Source organism: Tasmannia lanceolata, unplaced genomic scaffold (genome assembly GCF_043159265.1).
Source record: "Tasmannia lanceolata isolate RefF3 unplaced genomic scaffold, GAP_Taslan_0.1 ptg000037l, whole genome shotgun sequence".
NCBI classification, from domain to species: domain Eukaryota; kingdom Viridiplantae; phylum Streptophyta; class Magnoliopsida; order Canellales; family Winteraceae; genus Tasmannia; species Tasmannia lanceolata.
The window spans coordinates 14,981,614-15,002,894 of record NW_027518714.1 but is presented as its reverse complement, the minus strand read 5'-3'; the positions used below and the strand labels follow the sequence as shown (position 1 = coordinate 15,002,894).

General features: G+C 38.1%; 1 protein-coding gene across 2 annotated transcripts; it reads left to right on the top strand.

Annotated features, from left to right (window-relative positions):
* The first annotated feature begins 6,548 nt into the window (after positions 1-6,548).
* LOC143859952 (casein kinase 1-like protein 10) lies at positions 6,549-19,964 on the top strand. 2 transcript variants are annotated; one of them, XM_077370427.1, is made up of 14 exons: positions 6,549-7,567; positions 7,689-7,729; positions 10,331-10,400; positions 10,493-10,641; positions 10,779-10,874; positions 11,641-11,711; positions 15,400-15,461; positions 15,589-15,652; positions 15,787-15,871; positions 16,171-16,297; positions 16,515-16,588; positions 17,781-17,832; positions 17,926-18,056; positions 19,299-19,964. In XM_077370427.1, exons 1-14 carry the CDS (start codon positions 7,492-7,494, stop codon positions 19,584-19,586), a joined length of 1,386 nt encoding a protein of 461 aa, XP_077226542.1. In that variant the 5' UTR covers positions 6,549-7,491; the 3' UTR covers positions 19,587-19,964. The 2 variants fall into 2 exon arrangements, with proteins under 2 accessions (XP_077226542.1, XP_077226541.1); XM_077370426.1 differs by having other exon boundaries at positions 17,778-17,832.
* Positions 19,965-21,281: the final 1,317 nt, after the last annotated feature.

Sequence of the window (21,281 nt, the reverse complement as noted above, 5' to 3'; positions counted from 1 at the left end):
CATAGAGTGGGCTGTTGAGGATAAAGATCCAGTGGAATGTTACGGTCCTAAGTGGGGGCTTGCCTAGTTATGTGACTTAGGTGGGACTCAGCCTAGTAGGGATAGGTTTAAAGGGCCTAGTCAAATGCGTTCCATCAGCTCTGGAGCTTTTGGCATATGTGTACCTAATAGCCTCTTTTGATACCTCTAAGGATTATTTCCATAGAATATCATATAGAAATGGTTTTGAAGTTAAATAGGATTTTATTTATAAGACGTCAAGTCCCCGTCTTAATAAACGAAAATGACCATGACTCAATGCAAAAAGTGACATGTGCTAGCTGATTAGTACCAACGATCTGGGGGGTCATTTTACACGAAGTTGGCCCAGGTTTAATACCGAATGGAGATCCTGTTTGTAAGAATTTTCTTTTAACCCGGAATTATGGACTAAGGCCCAAGCCAGACCCGGAAATTTTATTTATACTTCAAAGAGGGATACACTAGTTTTGAGAAACCCATCTAGATGGGACTCAAAACTAAGCTAAAACACCTTAACACTAGACAAAATTTTATTTATACTTCAAATAGGGATACACTAGTTTTAAGAAACCCAATTAGATGGGACTGAAAACTAAGCTAAAACAGCTTACACTAGACAAAAATTGAAATACGATTAAGGAAAAATTATCGTCCTGAGACTGGGTAAGGGCAATGTATCGCATCTTCTCACTTCTCTCGCCACTCTGAAAAGGTCCCTCATTTTTTAGTAATCTATGTTATCTTGAGTATTAATAAAATCTATCACATCCCGTTTGCAAGATTGGGGCATGCAGAGTTGTTTAAAGGAGAAATCCCCTAAACATGAAAGCTTAGCTAATTATATATAAAAAATTGAAAATCCTAAGTGTTCCTACATCCAAAGTCTCTCACTTTATAAAAATTTAGTCATAAAACACTTATGTTGTTTTCTTGTCTCAGCATCTTTGGATACCATTGAAATGAGTCCTTATTTGTAAATGGGAAATGATATATTTGCCCCCTTTTTAACTTGGGACAGCCCACTCTAGTGTATTTACTACTCTCCTATACTAGAGGAGGCTGTCCCAAGTTAAAAAAAAGAAGCGAATATATCACTTTCCTTTAAATAAGATTATTTTAATTTAAGTTTATTTAGAAATGGGAGTTCACAACCACTTTGGAAGCCATTAGTAAGTTAGTCATCAAATTATTTATAATTATTATTTACATATGAAATTATACGTCACGAGACCATTTGCAAATTAGGGGTGTAACTTGGATCGAGCTCAACCCGATTTTGCCTCGGGTTGGGTTGGGTTAGGGTTTGGCAACCCGACCCAACTCCAACCTAACCTTCGTCCTCTAATTTTATCGTGATTTTCAAAATCTTATGGTTATTATTATTTTTGCCTTAGGCTAACCTGAACCCAACTTGACCCGATTTGGAAAAAAACAAGCTAGACAGGTCGGGTTAGGGTTGAGAGATTTAGAGGCAGGCTGGGTAATTGTGGTTGACCATCCTCGACCAAAGGCTCAGGTTAGGGTTGAGGGAATGCTATGTCGGGTTGCACTCCTATTGCACATAGATTTTTTAGATTGGCTAATAAGACGATCTTTTGGTGGTGATATAATATAAATTATAATGACTTAATCAACATGTGGCATATTTTCTTGTTGATCTGATAGGCCATTACACGGTTGACCAAAATGTGTTTAAATGAATTGATATGTCATTCACAAGATTGAGGGGTACAAAAATCAATGGCTTGAAGACATCTCAACGGATGTTTTTTCATCAGGCTCAATCAAATGTGCAGAATCATCCAGTGAAAGTGAGGCCAAGGGCAATAGGCCGGATTTGTTATGGCCAGTTATATTCATAGACCCAACCGACTTCACACTTAGAAAATTGAAATGGGTCGATGCCGTAGGTGAAAGTTAAACACCCATCTCACAGGTTTTCCTTACTCTTTCTTTTCCATTTCCTTTTTGTAACTTACCCAGCCAAGTAAAGCAAATGAGCGGAGCCTAAAAAGATGTTTTTAATAGATTTTATACAAATAACTTTGTTGTGTATAGAAAGAAACCCTTAATTAATGACTTCTAAAGTGGCTTTAATGTCCCATTTACAAATTAGATTAACTTAAGATAATCTTCGTTAGGGAACATATATTGCCCATGCTATGTACGATTCATGAATGTGTACAAATACATGTTCTTACATATCAATGCATGACATGAATGTACCCTTTACATTACATGCATGAGTTATAGATCATAATTGTGGGACATGGGCTTGACCCCATAATGCAATATACATGCATTCATAACATATAAACATGCATCCACCTCTACATAAAGTAGTCTAGTCACAACTCACAATATGCATGCCCATGGGGGCAAAACCATGTGTGGAATGCAGCTAAAGTTGAGGTCAAGCACATAATCATAATGAGACGTTGTAGCTTCATGAAAAAATATGCATACATCCATATGTATATAAAAACTAGGAATTTATATGATGTCGGCAGTGTATTTTTTTCAAGGAAAAATATTGGCTCTCCTTGGATGGTTTAATCTTGCGGTGAAACTTGGGTGGGGTCAGGTTGAGTTTTAGTTATAACAATGAATTATAATCAACCCGAACCCGGCCCAATTTTATGGTAAAAACTCAACCCGAATTCCCGAAAATTGGCCCGATTTGAACACTATTTTTTAAACAATTCATTCGTTGGTCCTAACCGAAGATTGGTCGTGTCCACAGGGTGATCCTTACCCTTCGATTTGCGGAAATTCCTATACCATCATTTTTTAAAAAAAATTTCTAAGTGGTTCATTTTTCACAGAATACATCCGATGGTTAAGATCATGCTACATAGATGATTTTTAGGGCGTGACCTATTTACATACACAGAGCAATAGATAAATTGTTTAAACCATCTTAATCTATGGGACCCACTTATATTTTTCTGTCAATAATTTTACTTGGAAAATACACTCGTCATATAATTTCTCCATAAAAAAATTGTTATTACATAGGGTGCGTGATCTCTTGGGAAGTTTTCGTACCTACAAGAAAAACATTTTTTTACTGGCGTTCGGAAAAAATGTCGTTGTAAATAGACATTAACTGGCGTTCCTAAGATAAACGTCGGTATATTTAAAGACAAAAATCGATCTCAAGGCATATGGGTCAAAATCTTTCATCGTCGGTCCTATAGAATGTCACTATAATTTGAAAATGGCCGACGTTCTAAGAAAAACACCGGTACATTTAAATAGGAAAATCAAACCCGCATATATGGATCGCGATCTTTCAACGACGGTCTTAAAATGTCGTTGTATATTCAATATGACCCCGTGCATATACTGAACGTCGGTATATGTATTTTATAAACATTAAAATATCTCGCTCTCCTGCTTACTTATTCCCCCTCCCGCTCGTTCTTATCTCATTTTAGGGTTGAGAAACTCGTTTGAAAATCACGAGAGCTCTCATTCTAGGCGAGAAGAACAGAAATCAGAGGGATTTTAGGCCCGAAAAACAGAAAATCATGAGGGAGCTCTCGTTTTAGGGTTGAGAAAAACAGAAATCGTTGGTGTAAGTTATTTCACCGACGTTGTCTAAAAAACGTCGGTATAACCCTTTAGGGACGGTGGATCTAGCAACGTTTTAGGTAAACGTCGGTAAAAGATATTGCGGCGTTTTTTCCTATTATTGCTGACATTAAAGAACACCGGTGAAGGTCAACTTTCTTGTAGCGTGTTACATGCCTTATTTTGTTTCTAAATCTAACATCCAAAAAATAAATACATTGTCTTTAAATGGATGACTGTGGGCGATGGTGAAGCCAGGGATCGATGGGATGGGTCATGAGTTGGGGTCAAGCCTATCAATAATACTACCGACCCTCATTTTAGTAAACCCTCGACCATGAGGTTGCATGAGAGTAATCTCATGGTATATACATGCATGCATAAAATACATGCATGCATCCATCCACAAACACACATTCTCAAGTTCAGATTCGAGAATAATTCGGCGACGCAAATGTTCAGAAATATGGAAATTTTACAGAAGGGTTTTGACAAAAATTCGAACAGTATAATTATTTTCCCATTTATAACTTGACAGGAGGTAAGGAGGCCGGACGATGATGTAGTAAATATGACTGGATAGGAGGTACTAATAGGGATATCTTTTACTATCTTGGTTCAATTCTACATAAGGAATAAGAGATTGAAGAGGATGTTAACTATAGAATAAGAGCAGGTTGGTTGAAGTGGAAGCTTGCCTCAAGAGCTATGTGAGATAGTAAAATCCCAACCAAGTTGAAGAGAAAGTTTTATAAGACAGTTGTGAGGCCAGCCATGTTGTACGGCTTAAAATGTTGGGCCACCAAGAAGCAGCATGCACATAAGATGAGTGTAGCGAAGAAGCGAATGCTTAGATGGATGTGCGGCCACACAAGGTTAGATAGAATTAAATATAAAGACATTCGTAAAAATGTGGGGGTGGCACCAATTGAGGAGAAGATGAGAGAGCACCGCTTAAGATGGTTTGGACATATCCAACGTAGGCCTTTGGATGCTCCAGTGAGAAGAGGTGACTCGTGCCAAGTTGATGGAGTAAAAAGGGGTAGGGGCAGACCGAAAACAACTTGGGTAGAAACAGTGAGGAAAGACTTCATAGCTAGGAACATAACAGAGAACATAACCTTAGATAGGATATAATGGAAGAAAATGATCTACGTAGAAGAACCCAACTAGAGCCAGGATTAGAGCCGGATAGATTCCTTTCACCTTATTCATGAAATTTTTCTACATGATTCATTTAGCTGACGCCAACTAGTTTGTGACAAAGGCTTTGTTGAGTTGAGTCGAGTTATAGCTTGCATATTTATTTTATTTTATTTTATTGAAATGAAGTTGTGTATTTATTCTATATGCTTATTTTGCTAAATAAGACTCAACAATAGCATGAAAAGGATGGTTAAGTAAGTGCATGCTTTTGCTAGATTAGGATTTGAGTTGAATTTTCACTATAAAGTCTTTTTAATATTATTGAATTTCTCACAAGATTTGCACTTAATATATAAGAAATTGATGAATTGTTCATGAAATTAGCATGTACTTTAAATATTGCAAGAAATTTTGAGTTATTCCAGTTTTCTAAAGTTTTTTTTTTTTTTTTTTTAAAAAAATTTTATTTTATGAAGCTTGGTTTTTTAAAGTTTAAGCCGGGACATAAAAATTTTAAAAATGAAAAACTCAATGTTAGTTCAACTCTTAAATCTGTCTGTAAAACCATTCATTTGTTGGTACGTGCATAGATAGGCCATGTCCCAAAACTCTTTTCCTTAGGATGATCTAGACTGTCCATTATATTTGGTGTAAAAATGGACGGCTCGGATGGTTAAAAAAATGGCATTACCCCTCAATAAAAAGAGAAATGATAAATGCGCTCCTTTTCATCACTTGCGACACCCAGTTGCTTTGTACGTGGTAATCAGGTCACTTCATTCCTTCAAATGTGAAGTACATCAGCACCTTTGCCGTCAGAGTAGGGGTGTAAACGAGCCGAGCCGAGCTTGGCCAGGCTCGGCTCGGCTCGTTAAGCTCAAAAGCTCGGCTCGGTCAGGCTCGCGAGCCTTACCGAGCTCGGGTTATAGTAAGTTCACACCCCTCATCTTCCCTGGACAGCCCTATCTAGTGTAATTTGACTACTTTTTTACACTATGGGGGGTGGTCCAAGTAACAAATGGGGTTCCAAAAATGAACTGACATATTTTGCCTCCCACTTTCACTCCCTGGATAACCCTTTTAGTGTATATATATATATTTAAATATATTAAATTCTTAACGAGCCTTAACGAGCCGAGCCGAGCCTGGCCTAAATCGGGCTCGGCTCGTTAAGCTTAACGAGCCTGGCAAGCCGACTCGGCTCGGCTCGTTAAGGATTCTGGCAAGCCGGCTCGGCTCGGCTCGTTAAGGATTCAAGCCGAGCTCGAGCCTAGCTTTTTTCGAGCCGAGCTGAGCGAGCTTCCGAGCCCGAGCCAAAATTGACACCCTTATGTCAGCGTCATAGATACACTGTAGCTGGGTGTCCCAATTAATGAAAAGGGGCGCATTTATCATTTCCCAATAAAAAAATGGAGGATTAGGATTATCTTACGGAGAAGATTTGTTTGCCTTCTGCCAATCTACAAGGGGAATCAAAAAATAAATGATCTAGATCATCCAAGTAGGTGGGCCCCACTTCACTTCAAGTTTCATATAAAATCTCTTTATTCATAACCTTTTATTGGAGAGAATGAGCACCAAATTGTGGAATGTGTCTTAATATGGACGATCCAAAATTCCAAATCCAAGTGGCAATATTTAGGACATTACCGTTGCCAACGTAAACAAAATTAAAAGCCATGTTTTAGGCCATGTTCGTTTTGGATTTTATGAATCGATTTTGAGCCCAAAGCAATAATCAATTAGGAGCTCAAAATCGATTCCAAAACAATTATTATTATACAAGCAACCTAAGACACAGAGAGAGAGAGAGAGAGAGAGAGAATAAAATAAAATAAAAATCTCCACCACAAATTCCTTGTTTTCTCCACCTTTTCCTAATTTCTCTGAAAGTTTTCGAGAACTCCATAGACAAAATCGCCTCTCGGCGTTTTCAGATCTGAAGACAGAGACCGAATTTGAGGATTTCCACACATGAAATTCGTTGCATTTGATTTGATTTTTTTTTCCACTGTAAAATAGCTTTCTTTTTTAAAGAAATCGAAGGATTTTGATTCAGGAATCCTTCTCTTGACCGGTTATCGATCGCATTTAATTATTTTGGTGAATGTGGTTAGATTTGCTCGGAATTAGGTTTTCGAGTGGGGATTTAGGGTTTCGATTGGCATCTGATGTGGATTTAGGGTATTGACAATGGAGGTTTCTAGGGTTGATTGATTGGAGTGGATGTTTAGGGTTTCGATTCGAAAGGTGGTGAAGATATCTAGGGTTTGAGGTTTTTTCCGAGATCAGGGAATTTTAATTGAGGAAATGAGCTGTTTTTCTAGGGTTGATTGATTGGGGTTGATATTTAGGGTTTCAATTCGCATGTGATGTGGATTTAGGGTTTCAGCTAGGGTCGATGTCTAGCGTTCCGATTCGAAAGGTGAAGAAGATATCTAGGGTTTGAGGTTTATCCGAGATTAAGGAATTTTCAGGGAATATTTTGGTGGATTAATATATTTTTTTATATATTGAGACAGTGGATTTGATGAATCTGAATATTTTTGTCGGTTGTTATTTGTCGGCAAAGGAAATTAGGGATTTGTTGAAAGAAAAATCGGTGGTGGATTGATAAGAACAAACCGCTTCTTTGTTCTTCTTTTTTCCTTATTTTAGGAATGGTGGGTTTGGTTGGAAATTAAGCAAACGCTAGGGTTATTGTCTTCTTTACAAGATTGGATTGGGACACCTTTAACTGATCAGATCATGGAGCATGTAATCGGTGGAAAGTTTAAGCTTGGGCGTAAGATCGGGAGTGGATCTTTTGGCGAGCTTTATCTAGGTATGACTGGAAAATTCCCAACTTATTGAGTAGCATTTTTTGCCCATTTTCTCTGCATTTGATTTCATTTATTTTTCGTAAAAAAAACTTTCTTATGTTTCTGTGGCTTAATTTGATTCAGGTGTTAATATACAAAGTGGAGAGGAAGTTGCTATTAAGCTGGTATGTCACAACCTTATTTTCTGTGGGAATTTGCATATGTTGCTGAAGGTTTTGAATTCTTGTGGATTGCGTTGTTGAAGATTTCAAGATCAAATTTTTTAGGAGCATCTTTTTTCTTAATTATTTTTTAAATTTTCTTTAGGGTTATGAATGCGCTCCAAGATCAAATTTTTTGGAGTGCTTTTAACTAATTTATAAGAATCAATTATTATGTTTTTTGGAATATAATTACGTTCTTTTGTCATCGAAAAAAATGGATTTTTGAGTACCAATTTGTGACATAGTTAAAGCATGTTTGATGTAGATGTTGCATCATTGTATGTTCACTAGGTGGGAAATGCGGATTAAACTAGAACCACCCACAAGCTGATATTTCAATGCATGGGTGTTCTTTTTAGCGGTGAATGGGGATTCAATTGTGAACAGAAAAGCATTTTAAAACGATGCGTGAAATGGAAAACTTGCAGTAAATGTTCCTGAAACAAAATAAAACTACAACAGAATAGAAATTGTCCCCCAAGATATGATGCCACAAACAAATTAAATTTGATAAAGGCAGTAATTGAAAGAAGGGAGGGTGAAAGAATGAGTGGCATTTGTTTGATGTTATCTTTGCAATCTGTTTGTGATATTGGCATCACTAGTTTAATGAGTGTTTAATGTTCGTAAACTATCAACACAAACAAAGATATTGAGTTTTGCCTTTTGGATGATTGATCTTTTGAACTTCTAGTCTAATGGAACATTTTGCTTGATAGAGGATAGCTTTTTAAGTTTCTAGTATGAGAGAAACATCCGATTGGCCAAGATTATGCGAAAAGCAGTTACTGTTCTTGAATGCATGCTCTTATGAACAAATACATATGAATACTCTGCATGAAATTTGCAAGTTGGGAAACACAAATTATCCAAAATACATGCTAGATTTCAAAGTAGCTTCTTAAATTTGAAACAGAAACATGGAAAACTCAGCGTTTAGGTATGAGTTTGTATAGCATTACTGTGGCCAATCATTAATACGCATTAGAATGCAACCCAACATATCAAATACCTTAATCAAAGCAAAAAACCAGAATCAAATGATGAATGAGTAACTATGCTTTTTATTGATATAACTTATGTCTTGACAACCACAGCTTCAAAAAAGTTGGATTTCTCAAATCAGGGTGCAAATTGCCAGCAAGTCAAAACTGAAGTTTCTCCTCAGGATATCATGTTTTACACAGTTGCAGCTGAAAAGAAGTTGTTAGAATCCACACTCGTAGAAAGTAAGAGCAAGAATTCGAGGCTCGGGATATCTCAATGAGGCAAACAGTACTTATGCTGAATTTTCCAAGTTCTTTGACATTTTAATGGATGCCCCATAACGATCACAGTCGTTAATTCTGAAGTCTGATTTGAAAAAATCTCAGCCAACATATATTGCAGAACTCTTGTTTCTGTGTGAGAAAAAAGAAACTTTCAACAACACCAGCTGCTACTCTTCTATGTTCTGTATAATTACTCGTTAGTCACCATCAGCATGGGTATCTATCTATTCCCAAATGTTGCATCGCATTGTAACTGATGGTGACTAACGAGTAATTATACAGAACATAGAAGAGTAGCAGCTTCTGTTCAATATTGCTGATATTACGCAAATGTTAGGCCCTGCTGCTGCTGATTTGGATTTAGATGTGATGCAGGGCCTGTGAAGGAAAGGCAAAGGATAAATGGCAACATTCTCAAGCATGAAAACTTAAAACACTATAAGTATAACCAATCCAAACATGAAAACTTAACTCCGAACCAAACCAAAACCCAAACCCATGTAAAAAAACACTATCATTCTAAACATGGAAAGCTCATAACAATCTCAAACACTTGGTGGGCAAAGGATGGGATGAGGAAGAGATGGAGGATAGTTAGGTTCTCTGCTCGAGGGAAAAATGTAAAAATTCCAGAAAATGAAAATAGGTTGGATGGTCGCAGGAAATGGAAGTAAATAATGGTAAACAGAATAACTCAAAAGAATAAATAGTAATGACTTGTCTAGGTTGAGAGATCGTCTTCTTTGTTGGGTTTTCTCTTGCGGAGTATCTAGAAAGGGTGTGGGAAAGATTGGGTCTGGGTTGTTTAAGAGCCGAGAGATTGATTTGTGAGTGGGAGAGTGCAGAAGATCACGATGAATCACTAATGAGACTAGCCTTCAAGTGGAGATAGAAGCGAGCGCAATGAGATTACGATGGATGTATTTTCTGAAGCGGGAAAAATCCGCTCCAAAAAAACCCGGCCTAAAAAACAGGACTAATCTCAGAACCTGTTGCGTAAATGGTTAAAGATTGGCATTCTGTTGATTTTTTGGATCGATGGAGTGGAAAAACAAACAAAAAAAAATGCTCCTGAAAATGGTTGAAGAACACAATTTTAATGCCCCTCTCTGTGTTGTAAGAATCAAGCTGTGTTGTAAGAATCAAGCAGATGATAGATACGAACTATGAGTTTTTGTGGCTTGGTCTTGTGGTCCTGCTGGTTATTTGCTTCCATCAAAGTACATGCTGCTCTACCAAATTTGCTTTTGTACGATATTATCTTCAACATCATCTCTATTATAATTCTCAGGAAGCTGTGAAGACCAAGCACCCTCAGCTTCACTACGAGTCGAAATTGTATATGCTTCTTCAAGGAGGGAGTAAGTCTTTACCTGTAAACATGATTGATTTTATTAATGAAATTGATAGGTTTAACTTTGGGTTGCATCTGATACATTCTTTTTAAATGAAGCCGGAATCCCCCATCTGAAGTGGTTTGGAGTGGAGGGTGAATACAATGTCATGGTTATTGACCTTCTTGGGCCAAGCCTGGAAGACCTGTTCAACTACTGCAATCGGAAGCTCACATTAAAGACAGTGCTGATGCTGGCGGATCAGTTAGTAAGTATAGCAGTCTTCTATTGTGTCTCTTGTCTCTCCAAACAAAGATGATTAGTGACAATGATCTTCTTAATGAACAATGTGTGCTGTTATTTGTATATCCCAGCCAATACTGATTGGTCACCTCTTTTTTGCAGATTAACCGAGTTGAGTACATGCACTCGAGGGGTTTTCTTCACCGTGATATAAAGCCAGACAACTTCCTCATGGGTTTGGGGCGCAGAGCCAATCAGGTGCTTATTCTCGACATAGTATTTTATTTTATTTTTTTGAATGGTATCTATTTTCATTAATGGACTGAGAAATTCAAATACAAAACAATATTCTCAACATAGTATTCATTTTATTCGTCCATGATTGTAGTGTGTCTGCATCATGCTTTCCCGTAGACAGAGTAGTTATGGAATTTTGCTTAATGACTATCCTTCTAGAGCTGTTCTAGTTTTCTTGAGTTTTTGCGTCTATTGCTGTTGCAGTTATGAGAAAATGGGTAAGATATAAAATATAGGTTTTAAATATTCAAAAGATAGAGAGAGGGAGAGAGAGGATACAGGTTTTTGTGGGCTCCTTGTAACTTGCCTTCTATCAATAAGGTTGTCATTTGACAAACTAAAATAAGTTGTAGTTCTTTAAGAGATTGAAGCTTTCTTGGATTAGTATGGTATGGTATATGGACAAGGCTGTAGGTTAAACCAATCAAATAGCCTGGCCTTAGCATGGCATTTCATCATTCAAATCATGAGAATCCCCAGGGCCTTATATTAAATATTATGTTATATTCAAATGTCATTTCACTATGTATGCGATTAGATTTTACATATATGGTTTAGTATTTATAACTTCTCGTCTTCCCATAAAGTATTTATGACTCCTATGGAAGTTATAATATTTGGAGTGCTCATAGATATTCGTGGTATATTGTTATCCAAAATATGGGAGGGCTTCTTGTGTGCTTTCATAACCTTAGTTTTCTTATTGCTGATGTGAATTTTGTTGCAGGTATATATCATCGATTATGGCCTTGCAAAAAAGTATAGGGACCTTCAGACTCATAAGCACATACCATACAGGTACATCATTAGTCTTATTCATGGACAACCTAAAATTAAAAATGGAGCTCCAGTTAGGAAAGAGAGGTCTCCATTCAGATACGGGAAAGGGGCAGATCCACAACCTTAAAACCTTAAATTGAATGGGGCCTCAGCACCATCTGTCCTTACGAAAGAGTAACCATATATTATGTAGGAAAATTTATATCTGCATTCCCTTGTATTTGTAATGGCACCCTTCACTTTTAGCAAGCACTTTTGGCTGTTGATAACATGTTGGGAATTGAAACAACCTTTAACTGCCAACTAGGAAATGGTAAAGGAGATGAGTATCATTCCTAAAAAAAATGGAGTATGAATATCATTTATATATAATTGATCTCAATTGATCCCTTGTTACTGACTTACTGCCCATAGGAGAAGTAACGAGGGAGGAATGACAGGATTTGAACCTATGACGTTTTGTACCCAGAACAAACGTGCTACCATGCTGCGCTACATCCCTTTCAATTGTTTACATGATCAGACTTGTTGATCCGAACGGCAACCACAAGTCCATTCAAATGCGATTGAGATCTCCTTGATTGGTTGATCCTAGCCCTTGATCCATCAAGCCTCGTTGAGGTTTCCTCCAAGAAAAGTTAATCCATTGATTTTTGTAGTCCTTATCTTACATATGAGATATACGTTTGGGATGGGACCAATACCACTTGGGTCGCCTCATTATGTTCTACAATATCAACGGTCTCGATTTCACATACATGCCCCCTGTGGGACCAAAGTGTTGCCTTTCACCATTGATCTTTGGTGCAAACCCTGGGTTGGCAGGTTAATTTTCTTGGAACTTTGGACTTTTGGAGCATGAAATGGGGCTTAGGTTAATAAAGGCAGCAGCATGCATTCCCAATTCAGATTAAACATGACATGAGTTTTCATAAAAATTCAGATATTTAGAATTCATTTCAAAAAAATAGAAACTAAATTGGGTATTCACAAAAATCAGATCTATAACATATACATAATATACATAACTGTGGAGTAGCCAATGTCATATAAAGGTAATGGAAATGAAGGTAGATAACACGATCAGAGTAGGGTGACAAGGAGAATGATTATAGTAAAGGGTCTGAAGTCTGAACTCTAAAAGATGAAGCGAATGGTTAATTACTATGCAGGAAGAAGGAAATGGAAATGATCAAAAGAGAATAATACGGGGTAGGCTGTGGGAAAGTAAATAGGATCGGATCCGTTCCTGGGATGGCCTGCTCTCAGCCAAGTTAAGAGAGAGGGAAAGATGGAGAGGAGAATAAGGAGAAGTATAAGAAAGCGAAGGGGGTAAGAAAGGGGTTGTATAAGGCTCAAGCTATGAGCTGAGGTCATAAAGAAGATAGAAGAGAGAGCAGAGAAATGGAGAAAGAGAAGAGAGTGCGAAGAAATGGAGAAAGAGAAGAGAGGAAGGTGAGGGGTTGGCTGCAATAGCAGACGAGACACAAGAGTAGGAGAAAAGGGGAGGAAAAGTGAAAGAAAGGGGAAAGGGGGTGGCGGCTGCAAGCCTTCCTAACAGTTGGCGTGGGGGGGGGGGAGAGAAAAAATGGAGGGAGAGAACGTAAAAGAGAGGAAGAGGAGTGAAGAAGAGAGGTGAAGGTGGCAGCTAAGATCTCGGTTGTGGGAGGGGAGGAAGGATAGAAAGGAAAGAGGGAGAGAAAGGGGGCGGCACCCTATCTCGGTAACGGGAAAAGGGGAGTCCCCTCTTTGTCGTTTTTTCAAAAAATTAGGTTTGAAAGGGGGATATTTAGGGTTTTATATAGAGGGGGCATGGGTTTAGTGGTAGGCCATAGTGGGGTAGCCAGTAAGGAAATAAGGGTTGGGCTGAAGGACTTGAGTGGTGGGCTGTAGGTGTACGCAATATGACATAAGGTTTGGGTTGAGGGACTTAAGATGTGGGGCATGGTAGAGTGCCAATAGGATTATAAGGCTTCTCGAGTGTGTTTGAGCTTGGGTTTAGGCTTGTGGACCATAGGTAATGGGTGAGTAATGTGGGCCGTAGGTTGATGTGGACATCCCGTATCTAGGATTAATAAAATGTGTCTAAAGACTAAAATAAACCCCAAATAAATAATAAACAAAATTTCCATCAAATAATCATAAATGAAACTAATCCTAAGGCTGTTGGATCCAAGGTTTTAAATATCGACCGAAATTTCGGATTTTGGTAGAGGACGAAACCGAAATTGGGTATATGCGAAACAGTATAAAATTTTGTTCGAAATTTCTTCCCCCGAAATTTCGGGCAAGATTTAAGGAATTTCAAAGATTTTTCCATTAAAAATTACTTTCCCGAAATTTGGGTAATTTCGGTCGAAATTTTCTCCGGAATAAAATATAGTTTTATTTGATTTCGCCCGAAATTTCAGAATTTCGGCCTACAATTTCGGTTTCGATGAGTACCGAAATCACCCCCGAAACTGAAATTTAAAACCTTGGTCTGATCACATCAATCTTAAAAGTTTCTTCTTCTTTTTTCTTTTTTTGTATTATAGCCAATTTTATTGCACAAAAAGGACCGAGATGGTCAAGGACAATAGATACAAGACAACTATAAGAGGGAAGCTTAGAGCTACAAAAAAAGGGAGAAGCCATGGTGGGAGGGAATCGAACAATGCCAAGACTTTAGAGAATCCTTCTCTAGCTAGGCTATCCGCCACCTTGTTGACAGAGCGACCTACATGCTGACTGAAACACTATAGAAGAAGAAGCCACCCAATCAAACATTTCATCAAAGAGTGTTGAATCACCAAGGGTGCTTCTGTGACCCTTTGAGACACCGAATGACATTCAAGGAGTCCCCTTCAACTACCACATTTTCCATTCATCTCTCACCAATAGCTTTAGACCTTGGTGAACTACCTGCACCTCGGCTTCCGTAGCATCGGCTCCTTTGAGGCACCGAATGACATTCAAGGAGTCCCATTCAACTACCACATTTTCCATTCATCTCTCACCAATAGCTTTAGACCTTGGTGAACTACTTGCACCTTGGCTTCCGTAGCATCGGCTACTCCTATGGGGCCTGCAAAGGCCCAAATGACCTCCCCAAGCTCATTTTTTAGGACTCTGCCAATCCTAGCTGGACCGGGATTCGCCAAGCTAGATCCATCAAAATTAAACTTAACAAAGCCTGGCTGGCTCCGGGGGAGCCCACTCTTGTACAACTTTTTGCTTATTCTCCATAGAGCAACACAGTTCTCTCCAACCTGCCCAAAGGTCATAAGTGGATACAAAATTGAAGCATGGGAGAGATTTCACCTATGAAATCTTCAAGGCAATTACTTTGATGAAGAGGAAATCAGGGCCTTTTGAGACCCCTTTAAAAGTTTCTTTATGCGTAACTGCTCTCTCTCTCTCTCTCTCTCTCTCTCTCTCTCTCTCTCTCTCTCTCTCTCTCTCTGCCCCCATTTGTAATGTTTCTTATTCTTCTAATAAAATCCATTGTTACCTTCTAAAAAGAGACTGGGGGTAGCATGTACTATCATTTTACATTTTTTTTATTTATAATCTATTTATTTATTTGTTTGCATATTGGAATAGTCTTTGACGTTCAAGCTTCCAGGAGCTTACTTACATGGTTTCACTCTTGGTTTCTCCTCTTGTTCATAAGCCTATGCTTTGAGTATTTACTCTGAAAGTCTTATCAAGTCTTTCCTTACAGGGAAAACAAGAACCTAACTGGAACAGCCCGATATGCAAGTGTTAATACTCATCTCGGAGTCGGTGGGTGGTATACCTTGGAAGCTAATAACTGAAAATGGATGTTGATGTTCTTGTTGACTCCTGATATAATTTTGGACTTCTTATATGTATCTATCAAACTGATTGGGCTTCCTTTTCTTCCATCCAGAACAAAGTAGGAGAGATGATCTGGAGTCCCTTGGTTATGTGCTTATGTATTTCTTGAGAGGAAGGTCAATATTATAACAGAGCTTCTTTTTATATTTCTCTTATTTTATTTGTCCTTCCCATGATGCTGGACCTCTCGACCCATGGGATTTTTTATCTTCATCTTTTTTACTCTATTTGTGTGATTACTGTGTACCAGCCTTCCCTGGCAAGGTTTGAAAGCTGGCACTAAAAAGCAGAAGTATGATAAAATCAGTGAAAAGAAGATGTTAACCCCCATAGAGGTATTATCACTTGCTAAAATAACTACCTGCTTTTGCATTTCTTAAGTTAAAGACATTTTGCAAACCCCTTGTCTGATGAACTTGTACAATTTAAGGTCCCACCATGAGTCTTAGTCTAGCTATTGGATTTGATGTCCGATGTCCTTTCTGCTGGCCCAGTTGTAGTTCTAAAGGCTGTTTATGTAATCATTTTGGTAGATTTACAAGGCAACAGACTAGTTGAATTTACATTAGTGCTATCATTGTTCAAGACTAGTTGAATTTACATTAGTGCTATAAGTGCTATTATTGTTCAACAGGTGCTCTGCAAATCTTTTCCTTCAGAATTTATATCGTACTTCCACTATTGCCGATCCTTGCGATTTGATGACAAGCCAGATTACTCGTATTTGAAGAGGCTTTTTCGTGATCTATTTATTCGTGAGGGTAAGCACTAAAAGTTTTCTTCTTTTTTAATCTGTTACTTTTGGCAGGTGACCTTTTTAAGAGACATCAAGGTGTGACTGTGGTGTACTGTATCCCTTAAGTAGTCTTTGATGGGTAGCGAGTGGATAAAATTATTTGAGAGGATCTTCAAATTTCATTTCTAGAGTCCAGTAAAATTTTCTAGCCATGTCTAGGTCTTGACTTCGCTAAGGTGCAGGTTATCAATTTGATTATGTATTCGATTGGACTATTTTGAAGTACCCTCAAATTGGCGCCAATTCTAGAGCAAGGGTAAGAGCTTTAAGTAACTTTATTGTGGGGCTTTTTATGCATAGAATGCGTGTATTAGAGCAAGGGTAAGAGCATTAAGCAACTTTATTGTGGGGATTGTTATGCATAGAATGCATGATTTTCAAGTGTTGTAGGGGTGGCATTGTATTTTTAGCTTTCCATTTTCTTCTTTAGTGGTTTTCTTTGCTTGTATGGACCACCTCGGTCTTCTTTGCCTTAGCTAATGATATTTACACCGAATGCATGTATTTTCAATTGTAAGTGTTGGCATTGCATTTTTAGCGTTCCATTTTCTTTGCTTGTATGGACCACCTTGAATCTTCTTTTCTTTAGCTAATGATATCTACCATCAAAAAATGTATCTATGAACATCAGTATCGGACATTGAGAAGAGGTATTTGACATGGTGACCCTGGAAAAGGCAACATGCTAAGCAGCCATAGTTTTACATGATTATATTGAAAGATATAATATTAGTTCATTAATGTATGATTAAAAGATTTTTTTATTTTTTTTTTATGATTAAAAGATATTGACACCCGTAAATTTATGCATTTTGCACCATAGCAGTTTGTCGTCTTTGATTTGCTATTGCATTTTTACATATAGGATAAAGTGACATGGGTCAGGGCGTCATGCCAAATTTTAAAGCTGGTCTATGGTAGCCCCCTAAAAATATATAATCAGTTTATAATCAGAAAATTATATCTGCAAACAGGAAACTGTATATTAGTTTCTTTCATAATGGTCATGTAGATGTGCCTAACATACCTCAGACCATGGTTTGAAATTTCGGTTTCGGCATATATTTCAGACCTAGCCGAAACCGAAATTTCAGCCGAAATCCCGAAATTTTGGCCGAAATTCGGTAAAGACACGCGAAATGTCGGTTTTTTGGGTCGAAATTATCGAAATGTCGGTAATTTTGGCTGAAATTTTGTAAATGAATAAAAATAATATTTTATTGAAATTTCGCCGAAATTTGGTAAGTTTCGGTAATTTCGGATTTAGGTCGCTTCGGTTTCGGTCGAAAATTAAAACCATGCCTCAGACACATACCAACACAATAAGCTTTTCAGAAATGAATATCCTTGTGGAAATTTTAACTAATTAGGAATAATAATATTATTGCATGAACTTTTATCCATTCCCGCATGTTTCATATTCTCTTTATCATGTCACTTGTTAGCAGCCCAGTGGGAAAACAGGCGCAACAGCCGGACCATCTGCAGAAAGGACTACAGGTATATTCTTTTCCGGTGGAAAATGTCAATTATTTTTTTTCCTTTGTTATGAACACTTCAGTTCTTGAAGATTGCTTTGTTTGTGTGTTTTAGTGGGACAAGAGCTTCGAGATAGATTCTCAGGTGCTGTTGAAGCATTTTCTAGAAGAAATAGTGCAGGTTCCGGTCTGCATGGCAATCATTCCAAGCACAAGATTTTGGAGGACACATCATCCAAGGAAGTGGTAAGAAATTTCAACAAAAAATCTAGTAGTTACTTTTTGTTTTGGCTTCCTTTCTTCCCCTATCTCCTCTTTGGCTCTTTAATTTGTATTGAGGTATATGATTTTAACATGATTCAAATGCCTTTACTTCTCTCAAAAGACGAATGTTTCCTGATTTTCTTTAAGGATCGTACCTTTAAATATCACTGCACAATACTGATCAATGTTGCATAATAACTTAGATATTGTTTTTATATCAATAGTATCAGAACTTTTAGTTGAATTTGAGTACCGTATCTTCCTTCCTAGCTTAACAGAGTAACTGGCTAACCAACTATTCAAGGATTATTGTATATTGTGGCTACTAGCCACCTTACAGCAATTGGAAAATTGCTGAATAAGAGCATCAAGGCGAAGGATATTAGGGCACAATGGTGCTAAAAGGGCTCAAGGGCAGGTGCATGTGTGAGATGACCAGCAGCGTTGCTCAAGTCATATGCAATCATTAGCATTGCCTAAGTCACGTTTGCCTGGCTTAAGATACAGCCAATGCAATGTGGTACTGTACTCATGTCTCTCTGTGTCCCAAACTCACAATAAGCTTCAAACTGTAAGCATTGCCCTAGATGGATGCCATACAATTTACAATTTCAGCCATCAACAGGTTTAGACAATTGGGATGGGATGAATTTATTTCGAGTGGGTGAAGATTCATTTTTTAAGACTCCTTTTGATGCTTTATGAGAAATGTTAGTATGTTCTCATCCTGCCGAAATATGTGTGCGTCCCATGTAATTGCACATATGAACGTTTTCAGCAAACGTAATTGCAACATACGGACGTTTTCAGCTCGTTTGTTTTCAATGGTTTGGTATTAATGGTGTTCAATGTTTCTTCTAGCAATTGGGATGTAAAACGGCATGGTTGTGTTTATAGGCTGTAAGTTGTAACAGTTGACCCGTACCTCTCAGATCATGAACACAAGCAACAAATGAAGAGAAAAGCGCCTTGACAGGAGGATAAAACCCTCTGCCACACCTCGATCCCATTTTTGCAAACACCTTGCTTTTCATTGCATCTCTCATCTTTGCATTGTTATTGTCTGTAACTTCACGGTTCTCTGCTTCTCTGTCTACTTTAAGTAGTTACCCTAGTTCCTTCCATCAGATAACAATGGCACTGTCTAATATTTTGAACTCTATATACTAGCATGGTTAATGCTATTTGATGGTTATAAATAATGGTTCCTGCATAACTTTTCAGGTACCCGATTCCGAACGAGGCCGTGGTTCATCTCGTAACGGCAGCACATCAAAGAGAGCCATCGTCTCCGGCAGCCGGCCAAGTTCTTCTGGCGAGCCCACTGAGCAGCTCAACCGGACTAGCCGACTAGTTTCAAGCAGTGGCCGTTTATCCACTGCCCAAAGGATTCAACCTGGGTTAGAATCCAAGTCCAACTCATTCTCTCGCAATGCAACCGCAAGAGGCACTCGTGATGAACCACTTCGGAGCTTTGAGCTCCTCTCAATCGGCACGGAGAAGAGAAAATGAACAGAGAAAGAACAATCTGGTAAGAAGATATTGCTGCTACTTATGGGAAAATAAAATCCCTTTGCTGTTATTCTGAGCATCTATTACCTTCATCGTCCTGTGTTTCTTGTCCATATTGTTTTTTCCTGATGGTGGTAATATATGTGTACATGCAAAATATTCCATTACTGCCATTCTTCACAACTGAAGCTCTCTTAGTAATATTATATGGGTAAGAGTAAGGTGTCTTTACTAGACATTTCCGGTCACTTGTTTTCTGAGGCTTTGGCCATTATTAAGTGCTGTAGACTCTCATTCAAGGAAGGAAAGATTTCACTTTGGTGGAGTTGAAAAATGTGAGACATTTGTACTACTAATAAATACTATTTTCGTGTTCCACTTATTTGCATTTGCAGCCAACATTTCCTTAATCTATCTATGTACTGGTGAAGATTGGGATACCTTTTTATGAGTTTTTATTAGCACACAGAGGACAGCAGGGCCCACATGAACGGGTGATCTAAACCATTCAATTTTTTTGGCCCAAGGAATGAATGGAATAGAGAGGGCATGAGTGAGGAGATGATGCCAAGATGCTGGAAAGTAAGGAAAGGAAAATCCCTATTTCCTTGTTTTTGAGACACATGGTGCCATCTCCTCATTCATGCCTGCCTGCCTCTCTCTCTCTCTGGTTGCCTACATGTTTGGCAACCATGAAAAAATACTCCATGGAATATTTGTGAGGCCACTTGTGACTTTATGAGATGGCAAATCAGGGAGACACTTTCTTTTGGAAGAGGAGCTGGGATTGAAACTTTTGGCCCCATGGTTGAAGAAAATTGTCTTTACCAATGGAGCTAGATGCTCAACCCCGGATAAGGGAGACTTGATAGGGTGGATGAGGGGAGGATGAAAAGCTGCTGAAAATAGAGAAAACCCAAATTTATATAGGGTATTTTTTCACCATTTTTTAGGAATATGTCATGCTCTCCTCAAGAGCCTTCTCAGGTCTCTCCCAAGCCCACCTTCTCTGCACATCTCTCACAATTGGGCTCACAAATATTCCATGGAGTAATCTTTCATGGTTGCCAAGCATGCCCTAAATTTGATCATTTCCCCCTATTGCTATATGAAGGAAGGCGTAGGGGTTTCATACTGATAGAAAGATGTCATAAAAAATTACTAAAGAGTGTGACCATGGTTAAAACAGGGGACCCATTTGTGATCATCATCCTTTATGAATCCCATTACCTAAGTCTATTTGGTTGCACAAAAAATTAGAAAAATCAAGAGGACATATTTTCCAAGCATTATTCTGCTGTAAATTTTCCAAACGCAAGGCTTTTTTAACTGTTTAACTTTCCTCTCAAATCAGAAAAATGAAAGTAAATAAATAGGAATTCAGGTTTCTTTCCTCTTACTTGGGGTCTGTTTGGATGCACCAACAAGTACGAAAATCAAAGTTGAAGAACACTTTCGAATTCCTAGCATTGTACTTCTATATTACATGCATCCAAAGAATCTATATATCCTTTCCTTCAACTTCTAACAAAAACTGAAGTAAATCAAACACAACAAACTGACATGGATGGAAACGCCTAAAATTTCCAAGAGCTAGAACAAAGCCCACTAACCACGGTTAGACAAACAGACTACTGATTTCTTGGTTTATGTAACACTTTTATAAGCTGTTGATAGTTTAGTTGGAGTTGTAAA